The sequence below is a fragment of the Chelonoidis abingdonii genome, chromosome 3, assembly GCF_003597395.2.
Source record: "Chelonoidis abingdonii isolate Lonesome George chromosome 3, CheloAbing_2.0, whole genome shotgun sequence".
NCBI classification, from domain to species: Eukaryota; Metazoa; Chordata; order Testudines; family Testudinidae; genus Chelonoidis; species Chelonoidis abingdonii.
The window spans coordinates 17,832,991-17,853,248 of NC_133771.1; the positions used below are offsets into that span (position 1 = coordinate 17,832,991).

The 20,258-nt window shown below is 45.7% G+C and overlaps 1 protein-coding gene across 1 annotated transcript in view; it reads right to left on the reverse strand.

The window, feature by feature from the left end:
- The window catches only part of LOC116836489 (protein eva-1 homolog C-like), a 331,266-nt gene that overhangs the window by 11,576 nt on the left and 299,432 nt on the right, over positions 1-20,258 (reverse strand). Inside the window, exons 6-7 of the mRNA XM_032800125.1 lie at positions 8,831-8,995; positions 809-979 (exon numbers count right to left, since the gene is read on the reverse strand). Of these exons, the coding sequence (XP_032656016.1) occupies positions 809-979; positions 8,831-8,995 (336 nt within the window). The remainder of the gene's footprint in view (positions 1-808; positions 980-8,830; positions 8,996-20,258) is intronic.

Here is a 20,258-nt window from a genome sequence, read left to right on the forward strand (position 1 = left end):
CAGCTGTCATTCCAGAGGAGTCACTCTCCCCCAGCAGAAGTGGACTAAAGAAAGTGGTGAATCAGAACCCACTTTGAGGGTAGCACCAACCAGCGCTGGTCTCTCTGATACAGACAGGAGCCGTGGACAGCTTGCACTACTGTGCCTCTGATTCTAGCAGACTTCTGCTATGAGAGGCCCACACTCTGGCTGCCCCCAAGCAGTGATTCTGGCTGATGAGCTTCATGACGAGAGTGACTCTTTAAAATAAATGTAAATGGAAGAAAGCTTCTGGGTTATATGAAAGACACATGACAAGAAATAGTGTGGACGAAAGCTAAGCTGTGATTGGAGGAAATCTTTCCCTAGATTAGATTTAAATATCTAATTATACTAAGCAGAAACTTCATCTTCACACTTCCACTGAAGATAAGCCAAATTCTCTTAAGCAAGGTAATGATCTAAGTGCCGCTCATTTTCCAAATTACAGGACAAGCTTGCCTTCTTAATGAGCCAGCCTTTGATCTCAAGGAAAAAGGCACGTTAGAAATAATACTGCATCTAAGATTACATTGTATTTAACTTCAGATGAGAGCAAGTCCAAGTGAAGGCAGAGCACAATACAGCCTGTTATATACAATCAATCCCTCTCTAGAGCTACACCGATCAGGTCTTTCAAGGGAAAACCTGCTGAGAGACAAATGGGAAAATCAACCTCTGAGAGAAATACAAAGGGGCAGATTCTGCCCTCACTTACACTGGGGTAGCCCCACTGAGGGTCTTAAAAGACATCATAGCAGCCCAGAGAAGAAGCAGGTGAGAGACCTACCTGTGATAAAGGAATACGCTGCTAGGATGTTGCTGAGCAAGGCCATCTCTGTGCTAACTCCCACGGGCTCCATGCTGCTGTTATCCACTGGCCGCTGTGTCTCATCCACGGGAAGCAGCAAGGGGGTGCTGTCTAGCGGGTAAAAGGCAGCCGACCTCCCTTTCTTCTTCTCTGTTTTGAGTGAGGGAACATGCACGTCAGTTTCAGTGCTGCCCTGCCCTGCCCTGCCCTGCCTTAAAGCAATTGAATCTGCCTCTGCATTCCGAAATCTGGAGCCAGTCACTGGAAATGCCACCCAAATCTGCCGCAGTTAGGCAGCTGGACCTTCATGTTAGCTTCAGCCAAGTGCACACAGTGGATTCAAGGCAGTTTCTCTGCTGGCTACTAGGCAGCATCTCCTCTCCCAATTATCCTTTTCTTTCACATCCCCCGTTAGACACACCCAGATGCTTTCCAGCAAATATATAATCAGGTTGCTTTTCTCTTTTGTAAATCAAAGAGCCTTTATCAATGCTGGTTTTCACTATACGTGTAGTAACTCAGCACATGGGCTTGGAAGACACAGACAGGGTTGGCAACACTACGCTTGCATCTCTCTGTAATTCTAGAGTGATCTACACCTGGCAAGCAGTACTGCTTTCCCTCCAGCCTTATTAAGGGAAGGGCGGATCTTTGCCTGCATTTATGACTTCCTTCAGAAGCATACTTTCATTGTGTTTCACTGAGATATAATTTCCCCTTCAGAGAGGTGAGGGAACACGGGTTAATGATTTGATTTTATTTGTTGAAGACTGGAGCTGAGAAGGCAGCTAATTCCAGAAGGCTGAAAGAGACCCTTTCAGACCTTATCAGATCATTGCTAAGAACTGGCTGTACCTTGATCTGTCTGCAGACACCATAACCAATGGCAAAATACGAATTGTTTCAAACACATTAAAAAGTCAGCCCATAGAGAGAGCTCCATCATCCACCTATGCTTGTGCAAAATCCTAGGGCTGTTAAACCTTTTAAGACTCCTGTCCCTGTGTATCTGGTACAGGCTGCAAACAAACAGTGCACTGTAGCTGGCAATTGCATCTGGCTTCCACTTATCTGCTAGTATTAAATTCAGGAAACTGACAATTCTGGTGCATGAAATACCATTACTGCTGAGGGAGCAAAGTCACTTTCAGCTCCAGCCTGCAGCGCATGAAAATCCACGTTTGTTCACTGTCTCTCTGTGTTTGCATTTGCACAGCTCACAACCAAGGTGAACGGTTACATTGTTCATTTCACACTGTACACGCCTGGAAGCTGTGCGGCCCCCGAGGTCAGCAACAAAGATTTGGGAGTGAGGGGGAAATAAGTTAATTTAAAATGTCGGCAGGGGTCATGGCTCAGGTGGATAAATGCCTGTGTGGTGCTGCATCTTATTAGTGTGGCTTCAGAGATTCATCAAGTCCAAGGCCAGAAGGGACCATTGTGCTCATCTAGTCTGACATCCTGTATAACACACGCCACAGAACCTCCCCAAAATAACTCCTAGAGCAGATTTTTTAGAAAAAACATCCCATCTTGATTTAAAAATTGTCAACGATGAAGAATCCATCACGATCCTTGGGAAATTGTTCCATTGGTTAATTACTCTCAGGGCTGGTCTACACTGGGATGCGGGGGATCGATCTAAGATATGCAACTTCAGCTACGCGAATAATGTAGCTGAAGTCGAAGTATCTTAGTTCGACTTACCTGGCCATCCTCATGGCGGCAAGTTGACCGCCGCGGCTCTTCCATTGACTCCACTTACTCCTCCTGCTGAGGTGGAGTACGGGTGTCGATTCGGGGATCGATTTATCACATCTAGACAAGACGCAATAAATCAATCCCTGATAGATCGATTCCTACCCGCCGATCCAGCAGGTAGTGTAGATGTGGATTCACTGTTAAAAATGTAAGCCTTATTTCCTGTCTGAATTTGTCTAGCTTCAATTTCCAGCCATTGGATGATATGAGACCTTTCTCTGTTAGACTGAAGAGCCCACTATTCAATCCCCATGTAGCTACTTACAGAGTGGAATCAAGTCTACCCCCTTAATAATCTTCTCTTTCTCGTATTAAATAGATTGAGCTACTTGCCTCTCTCCTTACAAGGCAGGTTTGCTAATCCTTTAACCATTCTCTTGGCTCTTCTCTGAACCTTCTCCAATTTATCAACACCCTTCTTGAACTGTGGGCACCAGATCTGGACATAGTATTCGGGCAGTCACGCCAGTGCCAAATACAGCGGTCAAATAACCTCACTGCTTAGAGCTGGATGCTGTGGTGATGTCTAGCTGTTAGAGTGGGGGACTGGCCATGGCGAAACTTGGGTTCTGTTTCCAACTCTGCCACTGAATGACTGTGACCTTAAGCAAGTCGTTTCAGCAAAATTTTTCAAACATGGATGCCTGAAGAGAGGCACCAAAGGGGAAATTTTCAAAAGCACTTCAGGTTTAGGAGCACTAGTCCCATTGAAAGCCAGCTTTACAGATGAACAAACTAAGACACAGAGGGGTAAAGGCCGACATTTTCAATAGGAAAGTTAATGGCACAAAGGGCGCTTTTGAAAATCTCCCTCTAAATCCGTAGTTCAGCACCTTAATAAATGCCTTGATTTTCTCCACTAAACTCCTAATGTGAAACCAAAGGAAGCAATGGGTGCTCAGCACCTCCAAAATCCAGGCCATTTATCTAGGTGCCTAACGCTGGGCCCCACATTTGGATGCAGTGTTCTTTATCATTCTGTGCCTCAGTTTCCCTAGCTGTAAAATAGCAATGACACCTATCTCGATGAGATATTGTCAAAGTCCCTTATAAAAGTTATTACAATCACAGATAACAAGCTCTACTGGAGTTTAATTATTACTATTGTCATGTCAGTTGTCCTCAGCCCAAGGTCTGAGCAGTTGTGAAGGGTATTTCATAGAATCATAGTATCATAGAATCAAAAGGTTGGAAGGGACCTCACGAGGTCATCTAGTCCAACCCCCTGCTAAAGGCAGGACCATTTTCCCTAAATAATCCCAGCCAGGGTGCGGTCTAGCCGGACTTTAAATAGCTCTAAAGATGGAGATTCTATCACCTCCTAGTCCAGTAACCTCCAATACTCACCACTCTCCTAGTCAGAAAGTTTTTCTAATATCCAGCCTCGACTTCCGCAGCGCAACTTATCAATTGCTCTGTTCTGTCCCTCACCATGAGAACCCTAGCTCCCTCCTCCTTGGAGCATCCCTTCAAGTAGTTGAAGGTTGCTATCAATCCCCCCTTATCTTTCTTCTGCAGGCTAAATAAGCCCAGTTCCTTCAGTCTCTCTTCTAAGTCATGTGCTCCAGTCCTCCAATCTATTTTGTTGCCCTCCGTGGACTTCTCCAATTGTTCCACGTCCTTTTTGTAGTGTGCACCCAAAACTGGACACAATACTCCAGATGCGGCCTCACCAGTGCCGAATAGAGGGAATAATCACATCCCTTGATCTGCTGGCAACACTCCTACTAATACAGCCCAGTTGCTATTAGCCTTTTTGGCTACAAGAGCACACTGTAGCTCATGTCAACTTTCCATCTACCGTAACCCCAAGATCCTTTTCTTCAGCACTGCTACTAAGCCAAACAGTCCCCAGCCTGTAGCAGTGCATGGGTTTTTTCTGTCCTAAGTGCAGGACTTTGCACTTGTCCTTGTTGAACTTCATGAGGTTTTGTGGCCCACTTCTCCAATTTGTCTAAGTCTCCCTGAATCCTATCCCTGCCTCCAGCGTGTCCACCACTCCCCCCAACTTGGTGTCATCTGCAAATTTACTTAATGTGCAACATCCATCACAGATCATTAATAAGACATTGAATAGAACGGGCCCTAAGATAGACCCGGGGCACACCACTTGTTACTGGTTTGCCAACTAGAGAGTGTGCCATTGATACCTACCCGCTGAGCCCGTTGATTCAACCAATTTTCTATCCACTTCACAGTCCATTCCTCCAACCCACAATCTCCTTAGTTTGCTGATGAGAATGCTGTGGAAAGACCGTGTCAAAAGCCTTACTAAAGTCAAGGTAATAACATCAACAGCTTTGCCCCATCCACAAGTCCAGTCATCTCATCGTAGAAAGCATCAGGTTGGTCAGGCATGATTTACCCTTGGTGAATCCATGCTGACTGCTTCTGATCACCTTGTTTTCCTCTAAGTGTTTCAGGATGGATTCCTTTCAGCACCTGCTCCATGATTTTTCCGGATTGAGGTGAGACTGATTGGTCTGTAGTTCCCTGGATCTTCCTTTTTCCCTTTCTTAAAGATAGGTACTATATTTGCTTTCTTCCAGTCCTCTGGGACCTTCCTGTTCGCCATGAATTTTTCAAAGAATAAGGTCAACGGCTCTGCAATCACATCAGCTAACTCCTCACACCTCGGATGCAGTTCGTCCGGTCCCATAGACTTGTGCCAGTCTAACGTCTTTAAGTAGTCCTACTGATCCTCTATCACAGTGGGCTGCTCTCCTCCTCTCCTCTCTGCGTTCCCCAGTGTAGTAGTCTGGGAGTCGATCCTGCCCGTAAAGACTGAAGTGAAGAAGGAATTGAGTACTTCAGCCTTTTCCATATCTTCCACCACTAGGATACCTGCCTCATTGAGTAAGGGACCTACACCATCCCTAGTCCTCTTCTTGTTGCTTACATACTTGTAAAACCCTTCCTATTATCCTTCACATCCCTTGCTAGTTTCAACTCAAATTGCCCTTTGGCCTTTCTGATTCTATCCTGCAGCCCGAGCAATAATCTTATATGCCTCCCCAGTCATCTGTCCAAGCTTCCATTTTTGTAAGCTTCCTTCTTTTGCTTCAGCTCACCACTGAGTTCCCTGTTAACCATGCTGGGCACTTTCTACGCTTGCTGTTCTTTCTGCACATCGGTATGGTATTTTCCTCTGCTCTTAGCATGTTTCTTTAAAAAACTGCCAGCTCTCCTGGACACCCATCCCCTTCAGTTCAGCTTCCCAGGGAATCCTGCCCATCATTTCTCTAAGGGAGCTAAAATCCGCTTTTCTGAAATCCAGGGTTTGCGTTCCTGCTTCTCTCCTCCTTCCTTTGACCAGGTCCTCCCCCTCTTCGCCCCTGCCTATCCTTCCTGAACAGCTTATACCCATCCATGGCAGTGCTTCAGGTATGCGAGCTATCCCACCATGTCTCAGTTATGCCCTAATCCAGTAACTCTTGTAATGGAGAGCCTTCAAAATGCCATTCCCAGCCCCAAATTGCTGACATGGCAGGAAAAGTAGTAATTGAAAGTGCCACATATGTGAGGAATTAAAGGGGAGCTGAATAAGTAGGAGAAGGAAATGTAAAAGGAGTCCAGGTTGTGGCTCTGGTATTTTACAGTGTTTTGCAGGCCAGTTGCCTCATGCTTTAAAAGGGATGTTTCTAAAGGGATTGTGACTTGCCAAACTAGCTATCCTCAGGGAACTGAATGGAGGAGATACGGGAAAATTTGACTCTCCCTAAATAACTTTAATTATTTCTTAATATTATTTCTATTACACTAGCATCTAGGAACCCCAGTCAAGGATCAGGGCCCCATTGTTCTGGGTGCTGTGCAAACAACTAACGAAGAAGGCAATCCTTGCCCCAGAGCATTTACAATTCAGGTGTCAAAAGACAGAGAAAACTGACCAATGGGGTGGCAGCTGGTGGTAGAATGAGGTAATCAAATGAAGAGAGTTTAGCAGAAAAATGGAAGTTAGCTCACCATTTGCCTCGCCAATGCCAGAGGGCAATGAGTTGCAGGAATCAGAGCAGAGGTAGGTTTTATGGAGGGATTTAAAAGACAAAGAAACCGTGAAAGAGGCTCTGATGGCTTACTCTCTTGCGTGCTCTGTTCTGTCAGGTTTTCTTTTAAAACACAGCAGCAGCATGTGCCAGTCTATAGCAGAGGCTCTCACACGGTGATCAGGGCACCACTGGCAGGTGTACGGCAAAACACTGTTGGCTGTTACTGAATCTTAACACTGCGATGCATGGATGTGTCCTCTGCTCGGTGTGCGTTCTCTCTCCCCACACCCGTGTCCAACCCACAGAGTATGTGACTCTGATACTGCTCCCAGCTAGGGGATGCTGTTCAAGCTGTGCAGGGTCATACACTAGCTCTCGAGGGTCAGTCTCCAACGATGACAAAGATGAGAGTCAACATGTGGATGGAGTATATCCTTACAAATAAGCACACCAGTAATCTGGTTAGAGTGGTACAAGTTATAGTGGTGACAGGGCTTTACTGCTTATTAATAGCCATCTCTGCCCCTATGTATACTCTGCAGCAATTGTGCATAATGTAAATGGAGAAGAAGAGATAATTGATTAATCCTGTGCATATAGTCCACTCATTTCCAAAAGGGAAACATCCCACTCCCTGCACCCAGAGCGTCCCAAAAGCTCAGAAGCCATTAACAGTGTCAGCGTACATGGTGGAAGGCTAATGGGGAGGCCTGCCACCTTTTAGTCTTTGTCCTCTTGCGCAAAGTAACTGTATTGCCACATGGTGGTGTTTCCCTGTGGCCACATGGCATCATCATTCCATGATGCAATGTCATGATATGAAGTCACGACATCCCAGGCAATAATTGAGAACTCTTTTATGTCAAAATTGAGGCTGTCCCATGGAAAACAGAAGATGTGTCAATTAAGCTTCCTTAGGGAACAGATAAGTGAGTGCAGGCCAGCAATACCGACTCAAGACCCACCTTCTGATATTGCTGTGCCATTTATATGCGGGGCAGCATTGCGAGTTTACCATGGCTTCTCTGCAACTCTGGTGACCTCAACAAGCCCCCGTTTCCTTTTCTCCTGCTTTTCCTTCCTGCTACAGCCCCTCCCACATCATAGATTTCCCAGTGTTTTCAGAAAGCTCCATAATGGGGACAAGCCTGTCTGGATCTCAGCAGGACAAAGATTTCAAATCACACCCCCACTTGGGGCTTCCCCATAGGATGTGCTGTGTACTAGATCAACAAGGCAAGGCCCAGAGGGAGACAGACAGAGACCTGCTGGGCTCTAGCTGTCCTGTGGAAACACTGCACAACAGGCATGTTTTCTAGGAGGCAGAGTGAAGAATAATTTCTCTACTTTGAACAGTAAAAGAAGTTTTCTCCAGTGGAGCCTTAGTGCAGTCAAACAAGTTCCTAAATGAATGGTTGTCTGAGCACTCTACATTCCAGCAACAAGCACCATAAAGCCACAGAACTGGTTTTCTAATCGGTAGGATCGTATAATCAGCCAGTAAGGATGGAAAAAAACTACAGGGGTTATGCAGGAGGAAAAGAGGTCTATTCTCTTGCAACTAAAGCATACCATGGAAGGGCCATCCACCACTGTACACTGTCATCATCCATCTCCACTGGCTCGCCATTCACTCCAGGATCTGGCTAAAAGTCACCCACATTCCCTCATGCCTACCTCATGGACGTTGTCTTCCCCTGTGCCTTTATGTCACCACTGATGGTGTAAGAGCCTTCTCCTTTGCAGCTCCCAGTCTTTGGAACAACCTCCCCTTATCTTTGCAACGTGTGCATCCCATTTCAAACCTGTTGCCTCTGACTTTCTCTGGCCTTTTTTCTTCTTTGCAATTATATCAGTTAAGGCTGCAAAGCATTTTGGGATAGAGTTTTATGAAAGATGTTACACAGAATAAAAGCATAGCCTTAATCTCACTAAAGCCAGTGTGAGCTTTGCCGCTGACTTCAGTGGAGGAGGATCATGCTCTAAACCTGTATGGTAATCATTGTACTGTGCTGACAGACACTTACTGTACTTCACTGCTGAAACGGTACAGAGAACTCATAAGCCACAAAGTCATGAAGTAGTTGTGCAATGACAAAACTGTATTTCTCCCACTGCTCCGAAATGGTGGGGCCTATGAACTGCACAAATGCCCGAGTACAGATTCTGGTATTTAGTGTCCATTAATGGGAACTCATCATTGTAATCACTGCTGTTAGGTTTCTGTAAATATTGTTTCAGCCTTAGCTACCTGGCAGAACGCGCTCTAGAATGGCCGGCGAGACATCAGGAAAGAACACGCCGTCCCCTATAACATTCAGATCGTACACTCTTGGCTGCTGTGGAAAATGTGGTTGCTGAATTCCTTGGTAGTTGGTTGGCTTTGGCTGGGTTTCATGCAGAAGCTTCTTGGGAACTGCAAGAAAAAGCACAACAAGAACAACACAATCATTAGGATGGGTTATTTCAGCTGGTAATAAACTGAATTATTGCATTATGCTACAGGCTCAGTTTATATTTAATTATACTGTAAGCAGACAAAGACATACTCATTTACCACCATCAGGAGTGTGCTATGAATGCCCAGACAGCCAGATTCAATATCGGAATGCAAGGCACTGTGAACTTAGTAAGACATCATTTTTTTTATAATGAATATTGTTAATTCTTTAGATTGGTCTAAATATTTAGATGAGGTGGGGAAAAAAAGATCTAGGAGGTAACACAAGTCTCTTCAAGACACTGATTTAACATCCAAAAATGAAAAGCAATCAATGGATTTATGAATGTTACACCTCCTGCAGTGCTATAGCCTCCTCTTCCCAAAGTACTTTACAGACATTAAGCCCTCGTGAGACAGGTATACAGTATTCCTTCTTCTAATCCTTTATCTTAGCATATTATCTTTTATTTCAAATGCTACTGAAGAGAAATTAAGGCAAAACTGAACCATTCCTTTGTACGATTACAAACCAGCGTAACAGTGCATAACACTACAGTTATTGTTTTGGACCATGGAAGTCTTAGTAAGAGCAGGGTATTTTGCTCCCCTCAGTTACAAGGCCATGTCCTCAGCTGTAAATCAGCAGAGTCAGTGGAACTATCCAGAATTACACTAGCTGAGGACCTGGTCACACAGTAAATTAGCATTTCCACACAGAGTCAGAACATCAGTTCATTTAGTTTGGTGGTGTCTCCAGCAGGCCAATACTTTATGTAACTACAGAACATCCGACGAAGTGGGTATTCACCCACGAAAGCTCATGCTCCAAAACATCTGTTAGTCTATAAGGTGCCACAGGATTCTTTGCTGCTTTTACAGAACATAAGTGTCTTCCATACACGTTAGCGTTAAGAAAACAAAAGTAAAGTCTCCATGAGAAAGTATAATACGTGTGTTCCTTCCGTGACACCCTACACTAAAATCAACACAAAATGGTGGTTTCATTTCTGCAGACAGTAGAGTCCTTAGAGATTTAAAGCTGCAGGACACTGAAAATTAAGGCATAACTATTTTATATAGCTAAAAAACACCCCAAAGACAAGTGTGAAAAAGGACCTGGCCAAGTGTGCAACACTGCACATGGAGGGAAAGTCCTTCCTGATCTCTAAGTAATTAGCTGACACCTTGAAGCATGAGATCTGATTACCCTTATCATTATTGAGCCTGCACAGCTACCCAAGCAAAGGACCAGGAAGTAATCCACTCATCTTGCTTTATACTGTATTAGACTTGCTGTCTTTGCTGAGGCTGAGAACTGTAACTGCATTTACTGGCAACCCTTTCATGTTTGGCAGCCAAGGCATCAGCACTTACACTTCTAGCATTATTAGTAGAGTCTCATCAGGTCAGGAAACAGACATCTTAAAAAACCCAAAGCCCTAACTTGTGAATATCAACAAGCTGGCACAGCAGTTTCTGGAGAGAACTGGAGTGGCAAGACTCCTCTTCAGCGTGGGCAGTAGAGGAAACATATTCTCTGGAGGGTAACTGAACAGAAGCCAGGGAAATGCCAAAGACCAGAACAGGCAGAAAGTTCAGGAAGCATGTAGGGTGGATTGAAAATAGTGTCTTGCAGCCAAGCGTGTCAAAAGTAACTAACAATTTGGAGTGTCAAGTTTGAGGTGCCATAAATGGGCCTGATTTTCAGAGGACAGGGGCTCAGCACCCTCTGAATATCAGATCCCTTAACACAGTGGTCCTTAAACTGTGGGTCAGGACCCCAAAGTTGGGTCGCCAGGGCTGGCATTAGACTTGTTGGGGCCTGGGGCTAAAGCCAAAAGTCCAAGCTTCACCACCCACGGCTGCAGCAGAAGCCTGAGGGCTTCAGCCCTGGGCAGCAGGGCTCAGGTTACAGCCCCCACCCATCCAGGGCTGAAGCCCTCAAGCGTCAGCTTTGCCCCCCCCCCCGGGGGGAAGGGCTTAGGTTTCGGCTTTGGCCCCCGTGCCCGGGGCAGAGCGACTCAGGCTTCAGTCCCCCTTCCTGGGGTCTTGTAGTAATTCTTGTTGTCAGAAGGAGGTCACGGTGCAATGAAGTTTAAGAAACCTGCCTTAACAAATCTAAGTTGGGCACCCAAAAATAGAGGCATCCAAAATCACTACTCATTTCTGAAAATCTTAGCCTGTCTTCATATAGCAGCGGTGGTCAAACCTTGGATCAGGAACCACATGCGGCTCTTTTACAGCTAAAGTGTGGCTCACGGAGCCCTCCAACACCCCCCCCCCACCTTCTCCACCTATGAGACTGGAGGGGGGGAGCGAGGAGTTTCTGCCCCGTGGTGGTGGTAATGGGGTGGGGGCTAGAGGCTTCTGCCAGAGATGACTGGTGCCTGCTGAGAGTGGGGGGGCACAATTTAAAAGTTCAGCCCCCCAACAGCTTGAGTCACGCCCCCTCAGACATGCCCCCCCTTTATCCTCAATGGCCCCTCCCTGCAGCTCCCAGGTGTTAGCTCCACATGGAGAGGCAGCAGCAAACAGCTGGGAGCAGTAGGGAGGGGCCTCTGCTTTAGCTCCATGGGGAGAGGCAGTAGCAAAAGCAGAGCTCTCCTGCAGCTCCCAGCTGTTTGCCGCTGCCTCGCCCTATAGCCGCAGCTCCCAGCTTGCCGGCTCCAGCAGCTGCCCTGCAAGGAGGAGGCTCCATGGCATCATGTGACTGAGCAGTGCCAGCAAACCCAGGCAAAAATCGAGGGCGGGGGAGTGACATAACCCCACGTGTTCCCTCATGCATTGCCTGTGACTTCTGCCCAGCAGGGAAAAGGGTCTCAGGGCTTCAGTCCTGCAGGGTGCATCTGCTGGGGTTCAGGGCTTCAGCAGGAGCGGGGCTAAAACCCAGAGCTCTGGCAAACATGCCCCGGATCTCAAACTTCTGAAGATTGTCGTATGCTGCTCTGAGGGTCAGTAAATGTGGCCACCCCTGCTATAGAGTGTCTTTCCTCCCAAAGGGTCTCAGATTGCACCATGGATCATTACAGACTGTAAGCAAAGTTCAGTTTAAAAAAAATGAAGGAGAAGAGGGTAAAATTTCACAGAAATTTTTCCTATATTTGTTTTCTGTTTTTGGACCAGATCTTCATGGCCTACGAGAAAGAATCTTTTCCTGCACCACTGAAGTGCAGCCATCTCTGGGATGGAAAATAGAATGGGGCAGGCTGGATCCCTATTTCCATATAAACAATCTGAATAAAATGGGGGAAACCACTGACCCCCTTTTCCTAAGCACAAGCAGGAACAGTAGAGCCAGCATGTCCCCAGTTAATGCTCTGGCATCCAGGCCACCCCCAGCAACCTTATCCCCTAGGAAGCCCTATCTGTGAGAAGTAAACATGATAAGCCTTATCCTGAGCAGGAGAAGAACCTCACGAAAGCCATCCGTAATTGATCAATAGCCTCCCATGAGAAGTGGGGAAAGCCCCATCATTTAAAATTGACTGCCGACCTGGGTAGATGGTGCCCATCACCATCGTATCTGGGCATCTCACAGTCTCATATGTTGATCCTCATGACACTCCTTGGAAGTAGGGAAGTGCTATAGGCCCCATGTGACAGATGGAGAACTAAGGCCAAAATCCCCAAAGGTATTTAGGTTCCTAACTTCCACTGAAATCAGTAGAAGAGAAAGACTAAGTAACTTACTCAAGGTCTCACAGGAATCCAGTAGTAAAGCTGGAACTTGAAGCCAGAACTTGAAGCCAGACAATCTTTTCTACTTAGAGGGGCTAATGCTCTTGGGAATACGCAGAACGGAAGTGTACTGCATTGACAGGGCGGTCTAGGTGACCTAATCTCATTTCCATGATGCTATGATAACATGCAGGGCAGAGTTAGAAAGAACGTCAAAAAGCAAAAGCCCCTCAAAAGGTCAGCATCCATGCAATTTCCAGTTAGCTTCTGTGTCCCAGACGTCTGGCAGCCAGCTAGCCAAGAAAGATTAAAACATCTGGTTCCTTTGAAATGCCCCACTCAAGTTATCACAAGAAGAAGAGGAACTAATTTGACATAATATGTGGTGTCCAGCTCTAGCCAGCTGTCAAGAAAAGGAATTTACATTACACTTCTCATAAAAAAAAATGTTACTTGGATGTTATACTTATCTCAACATTAACCAAAGGCATCCTGACAAAGCATGGCACACACAGTCTGTATAGTTCAGTCAACCAATAGCTAAAGCAATCCAATCGAAAACCAAGTAAAGCAAGTGGCATGTATAGGGAAGATTGGGAGAGGAAATGTTCTCCAGATAGTCTTCAGCTGAAATGCTAACACACCTTGGTGCCCTGGGTTCTACACATAAAATGAACATTACAAACTGAGTAATTTCAGGGGGTTTGTACAGATTACGAGTCTGGTAAAGGGATACGGAAACTTTCACCTCTAGGTCTATTTAATCTCTCACCTGGAGCACATGACTGTGGTATCTAAGCATCCTCCAAAATTATGAAGTGTACACACAGAAATCTCAGATAATTTGAGCCCCACAGCCCAAGGCCCCCGGGCTTGAGTCAGCTGACCCAAGCCAGCCATGGCTGTGTTGTGGGGCTTTTATTGCAGTGTAGACGTACCCAGAAAGGAACAAATTTAAAAGCAGAGTGTGCAACACAGAATATGCACACAGCCAGAATCAGGCTCCTTAACTGTCCATAGCATGTTGGCATCACTATCTAACATGCTGTTTTCTACCTGGGGTTGCTCGAGTCTAGAATCTCTCTCATGGGGCAAAAAAACAAGAGCTAACAGGGGGATGCGTTTAGAATCACAGAAGTAAGAGATGGAAAAAACATCCATCAATCCACCTCCCCACTAATCAGCATCCCCTGCAGCACATTTTCACGGGTCTAGTTTTAAACAGTTAGGTGCTGGGGATTTGACCACTTCCTTTGAGAGACACTTTTACAGCTGAATACATCTCCCTCTCAGAAAGTTTATCCTGACATTCAACTGAAGTTTTCAATATATGTTAGGTATGTATATGGTCCCATTGCCATAATATCTCAGCACGACACAACTTTTAATGTATGTAGCCTCATGACATCCCCAGTTGTACAGGTGGTAAACTGAGGCACATAGAAACTAGATCATTTGCCCAGAGTCACAAAGGAAGTCTGTGGTAGTGCAGGGACTTGCACCTAGGTATCCTGAATCCCAAGCTGGTGCCCTAGCCACTCTTTCTGTTTGTTAATTTCATCCTTACTGTTAGATCTGTCCTTCTGTGCTACCCTAAAGAATGCTACCCCCACATTCCTGGAATACTGCCCTCCTGCAGCTAGTGCTTTAAGGGTTGTGCAAGCTGAATAAACTGTCACTTCAGAGAGGAAAAATACATCCAGACTCTATCTGGGCAGGCTGGGGTCAGCAATTGCTGAAGCTCAACATATTCTTTAGATAACAAACAACTTACAATGGATAAATGCCTATCATAAATTACTCCCATTTTTTAGAGGAGGGTAGATTCCTGAGAGAGGATGAGGTTAGAACCATGAAAACACACAGCAGAATCCACATTTATCAAAAAAGGACTGTAGTGGGGCGGACTGCCCCACTCCCTGTGAGAGTGAGCTGTGACAGGCCAGGGGGCCTGCGCAGACAGGGAGCCAATTAGAAAAGGGCTTATGGGGAGCCAATCAGGGCCCAGATTGTAGACAGCCAATCAGGGCCAGGCTCAGGTGTATATAAAGGCTGCCCAGAGCAGGAGCAGTCAGTCTGTCCCAGGCCTTTGAAAGGGGAAGGTCAGTTTCCAAGGGGGAGACTAGCACTGCGGACAGCGCAGTGCTGGGCAGGCTCAGGGAGGCTAGAAGGCACTAGCCCATAGCCACCAGGCTGCAGGCCCTGAGAGGAAGGGCCTAGCAGGTGCCAGGGGCCATAGGGGAAGCGGCCCAGGGAAATGGACTGAGGAGGAAAAGGAGGAGGACAGTGAGGCTGACACCAGAGGGTCCCTGGGCTGGGACCCAGAGTAGAGGGTGGGTCTAGGTTCCCCCCCCCGCCCCCACGCAGTACACCCAGCCATTGGCCGTAGGGGATGACCATTGTACCACGCCAGATCCCTGCCAGGAGGGATTAGACACAGAGGGCAATTGGACATGGTTGCATATTGTGGCTGGAGTGTGGGACTGCTGATTATCGATTCCCCAGAACGGGGTGCAGATAGACTAAGGGGCACTGCCACAGGGCAGTGGCCTCGAAGAGGACGCCGCCAAGCAGGGAGCAACGCGGGTCCAGAGACACCAACAGAAGGCAGAACAACAGACGGGACACCACCAGGAGGGGGTGCTCCACTGGATAGAGCTAATTCCTGGAGTCGCCAGCAGAAGGTGCTGCGGGTGGTGAGTCCCAAACCCATCTGTGAATTAGACCAGTTCAGAGAAAATGATTCTTTTGCCTGTCTCTTGCACACACGTGAGCTGTGTGGACTTCACATGCTGCAAAAATAAAATCCACTAACTTGTTGATCAACTGAATCTGTTAAAAGAATGGATTTGGGCACAATAAAATCACAATACTGAGATCAGGAAAAAAAGAATGAGTATTTTAGAATACAATGCCCCGATAATGCATTTAGCCATCTGGTGCGTTTATTATTATTCATAGTCATATCAGTTTACATTTACGATGTATCGTGCCTTTCATATCCCTATGCTGTTTACAAATTTAAGACCAAACTCTGCTCACTATATTCACACAAGCAGCCCCACTGAAGTAAATGGGAGTACTTGTATGATTAAAGCAAGTAGCTGCAGACTTTTACAAACGTATAACTTATAAGTAGCTACTGCTCCAGCGGTTCCACTACAAAAGAATGCAGCAGCCTCTAATGTAGAATGACACCGCTCCAAATAGCGCACAGCAACGTCACACAACTGTTCAGGACAAGAAGTGAAGAATATCCTATCCAGCTGAAGTTTCAGGAGATTTTAGGTAGACTAGTCCCAGAGTTGGAATTTGGCCAGGAAGCTGGAATTTAAGTCTTTACTCTTGTGAAAATGGTAACTGATCATTAATGACCACACATGGCCAAGACCACAACTTTTTCATCTCACCCATTTATTTTAAAACGTGGGCGTTGGAGACTAAAGTACAATGGGGTATAATCCTGAAAATGAATGCAAACCCCTCCCCCCAAAAATAATTACTTGACCTAACACAAGTGTTTTTGTATGAAACTGTTTCAAACTCCTGACAAAAGGAAATGACTCACACAGCCTATGGTAAGTCCACTTTCCTGAACGTCCCAGAGCCTTGTGGGAAATCAAGTGGGACTTTCTGGGAAAATATCTCTGTCATACTGTAAGTCCCTCCCTGCAACCCACCTACACAGATCAGTCCCATGACTCAAAGGAGTCCCTGCTGTACCTCCCAGGGGGTTGCTATTTACTATGTGACACTGCTTTAAACAGATGCAAATATTCAACATCTGATGGAAATGGAGTAAATTTCAGCTTTTGGGAAAAGTTAAACTGTGATGCATGGCAGCCTGTGTGTGAGCTTTCCAATAACTATGCCAAGACTTCCCCTGCAGTAGCCCTTCTGTCTCCACAGAGGCCTGAGCCAAAGCCCATTGAAGTCACTGGGAGTCTTTTCACTGACCTCAATGAGCTTTCAATCAAGTCCTACATGTGTTTAGAATATCTGCTTCCTTAGTTGAGAAACCAGGTTTGTTTATGTCCTGGTAGCAGCTCAAAATCAATACTGCTATGGAAGAGCTTCCAGTATCTACCTACCTATCTAGTTTCTTATACCATAGTCATCACTGTGGTATCCGAGTCCCTTGGATTCTATTGTGTCTTGCAGATGGCCAGCCAAATTTTGATTGCATAAGCTTTATTACCGGTGAGGAAGTGAAAGGCACAAAAAACACAGCTCAACTTTCAAGGTGTGCAGGACTGGATGTTAAGAGGAAAAACAGAGATTATGTTGTTGGTTTGTATACTGAGCAAATTTGCCATGGAGTCATTAAATGAATGAATAAACCTATCATGTCATTTTTAGATTCCCTCTTCTGATTATCCCCACACTGCTATTTTACATGGTGCTTCACATCTTTGATTCTCATGTTTCTTCCATCTTTAACTTTATAACTTCAAATGCCAATTTTTAAAACAGCTTTATCTGCTAGCACCAAAAACCATAGTGTGTCCTGTCCTTGGGCTGTTTTCCTCTTGTTTCATATTCCTGGCTTTTCTCTTGGCTCTTTTTTCACCATCTTGAATTTCATAACATGATACATAGCATCTATTGCCCATGATTCATAAGTCTGTGGCTTGCTGTGGCTTTTGGTTTCCAAAGGGCACAGTGGAAAAGTGTCTAGTATTCTAGGGTGTTATGTACATATTTTTGGAAAGAAAGAACCTGTGAGACAAAGACACTCTTCATCCCAGCTCTGTTAGATTGTTATATACTCTCAAATGTAATGTAGCTCTGCATTATCACACGGTAATGCACATGCAGTCACATAGGGCTCAATGCCTAGGCACCTTACAAACACCGCTCAGCCAGTCATTTTCCCCCCAGAGGGCCCTCCATCAGCCAGGAATTGCCAGAGCTCACCAGCACTCTGGCTATGCCCTATTTCCCCCTGAAACATTCACATCATGCCCCCCAGGCCAGGAGGGGATAAGAGAGCATTATCATGTGTCCTGCATCAGCCAGAGAGTCCCACATGCTAGGGAATCCCCAGCTGAGGAGCTGTGTGTTTTCCATCTTTTTAAATCCCAGGAAGGGCACAAAGAGGGCAGCATGGTGTTCAAGACTGAGTCTATAATGTCTTCATTGTCATTTCCACATGCTATTATTTTCCAGTGTAGTAGCTATCAGTGAAGACATTTTTAGACTAACAGTCTGACACCAATGTCATTGAAACCAATGCCCTGGAGTAACTCCACTGAGTTAAAGCAAGTCGCCTCAGATTTACACTGGTGCGTAGGTAAGATCTGAATTAGGCTCGTTGTATTCAGTTCTTGGTGCTTTAATTACAGAAAAATGTAGATTAATTGGAGGGAATTCAGAGTACACTAACAATTGTCAGGATGGAGTGACAATCTAGGGAGTAGGATGATGGTCTCCAAGTATATGAAGGTTATAAAATGAGAGCCACAAAACATGACTTTGGATCTGAATCTTCTTAAAATGCATGGCTGTTCAGCTCTGGGGTACCGGCCCATCTCTAATGTGTATATAATAGAATGAAATTAAGAAAAAGTAGATTCTCTCTCCCATTTGCAATGTGCCCATCCCTGCAGTTTCTTGCTGCAGTCTCAGGCTGCAGATCAGGAAGATCCCCCAATGGCAACTGTGGAATTGCCTCTTGAGGCAACTGGTGGAAATATCTGCCGTTTAAAATTCCACTGGATAAATGAGTCGATGATGTACTGCAGGGAACACTCCTGTACTGGAAGGGACATGGATGGGGTGACCTAGTGAATCTTTTTAATCTCTAACTTCCTTTATTCTATCATGACTATCGATTCAACGTGGTATGTAGTTGAAAATGCTGAGTCATGCAACAGCAGTGCAGGACCGGGGTCAGGGTAAGAATGATGGGAAAAATCAGTGGGAGAGAGTTGCCTCTTAAAATGATAGTTAAGGGCTCTCTGGTAATCTTGTGAGCTTTGAGCTGTCTCCTTTATGTGCTTTTTACAGTCATGTCAATCACGCTGCAGACTTTAAGACAGTCAGATGTCCATGGACATCCTGCTGTGCCCACATTGTTCCAGTACTGTACACGTGTGTTGTATTCGTGTGTATGTATATATGTACTCATACACACACATTATCATCTTCCAAGTGTGATATAGAATCTCCATGTATATACTGTGTCCTCATGTAACTGCAAGTAGCTGCCAATTTTCTGAAGCAGCAAATAGTTGCTGATTGCGTCAAGTTAATATGTTATTAAAGTGTGTGCTTTTATGTACGTGTTGCTCTACTTTGGCTCAAAGTGATATTTCTCACCACATTTTGTCAGATGAATCCACCAGTTAACCCTGATGAATGAACTGGAAAATGTATTATATACACATTTCAAAAGTGTCAAGCAAAAAGCATAAGTTTCCAAGCTCTGATGACTTATTCCCCTTATAATGGTGCCCAAAGACCCATTTCAAGGCCATTCTGACAGGCATTAAGTAAAAAGGGAACATACCTAAGCACAATGCAGAGTGAGAACTCAGGAATTACAGCAGATGCTGGGAGCTTAGTTTGCAAATCTGGGCACCTGTTAGTGTGTCCATTTCCACGTGTGGGTGATAAAAAAGACACATGGTGACCAACCCAGCAAGTGTGGCACAAGGGGACTGCTCACCTAAGGCAGACATCTCAAGTCTCATGCCTGAACTGTGAGACTCACTCATTTGAATCTTGTCTCACATACTCACGCCTAACTACAGCCCAGTGTGGAGGGGAGGGCCTGGGGTGGGGGAAAGGAGAGGGCTGGAGAGTGATCCTGCACTGCAGTCACCCCACAGCAGCAGCTTCCATCCACAGGAACAGACCCTGCCATGTGAAGGGGAGTCCGGGACTGGGAGCAGAAGCCCAGTTTCCCGTTTGCAACACCACTCAAAGTTGGCTTGCTGCCTCTCCACAAGGGGCTGTGTGATTATGCCAGCCAGCTTTGGTTACTGTCCCCCTATTGGCAGAGGTGCGCCCCAACCCATGCACAGCTGGAGGATGATGGGGGGGAAAGGTTGCCATCTGATGGCTGTGGGAGCTGGGATGCAAGGGGAAGGCAGTAACAAGATCTGGGTGGCATAGCTCCTTCCCTGCAGAAGGGGCAGAGAGGTGGTTGAGCCAATGTGTAGTGTTGCAACAGAGCCCATGAGCTCCTGCTCCTAGTCCTTGGTTTCATTCAGTTCCCCATTGATTATTAGTGGGTATATTAACAGGTATGGTAATAGATTGTCCATATTTCTGGTGCACCATATTAGTACTCAGAAAAACTCACTCACTACAACTTTGCCAACTTGAGACCTCTGCACAGGGCCAGATTCTTAACCCCTTTACTTGCACTGAGGAGCAGTTACTCTTATGAGTAATCCCACTGCCTTCAGTTCAGCTATCCTTGAATGCACAATTGTGGTAAACTTCTGTGTCAGATCTGGACTTAGCGTTCAAAATCTGAGTGTTTACTGTGAACCTCCCCCAAGCTTATACCCAGCTTGGATCTGATATCGCTGCCACCAACCAGGATTTT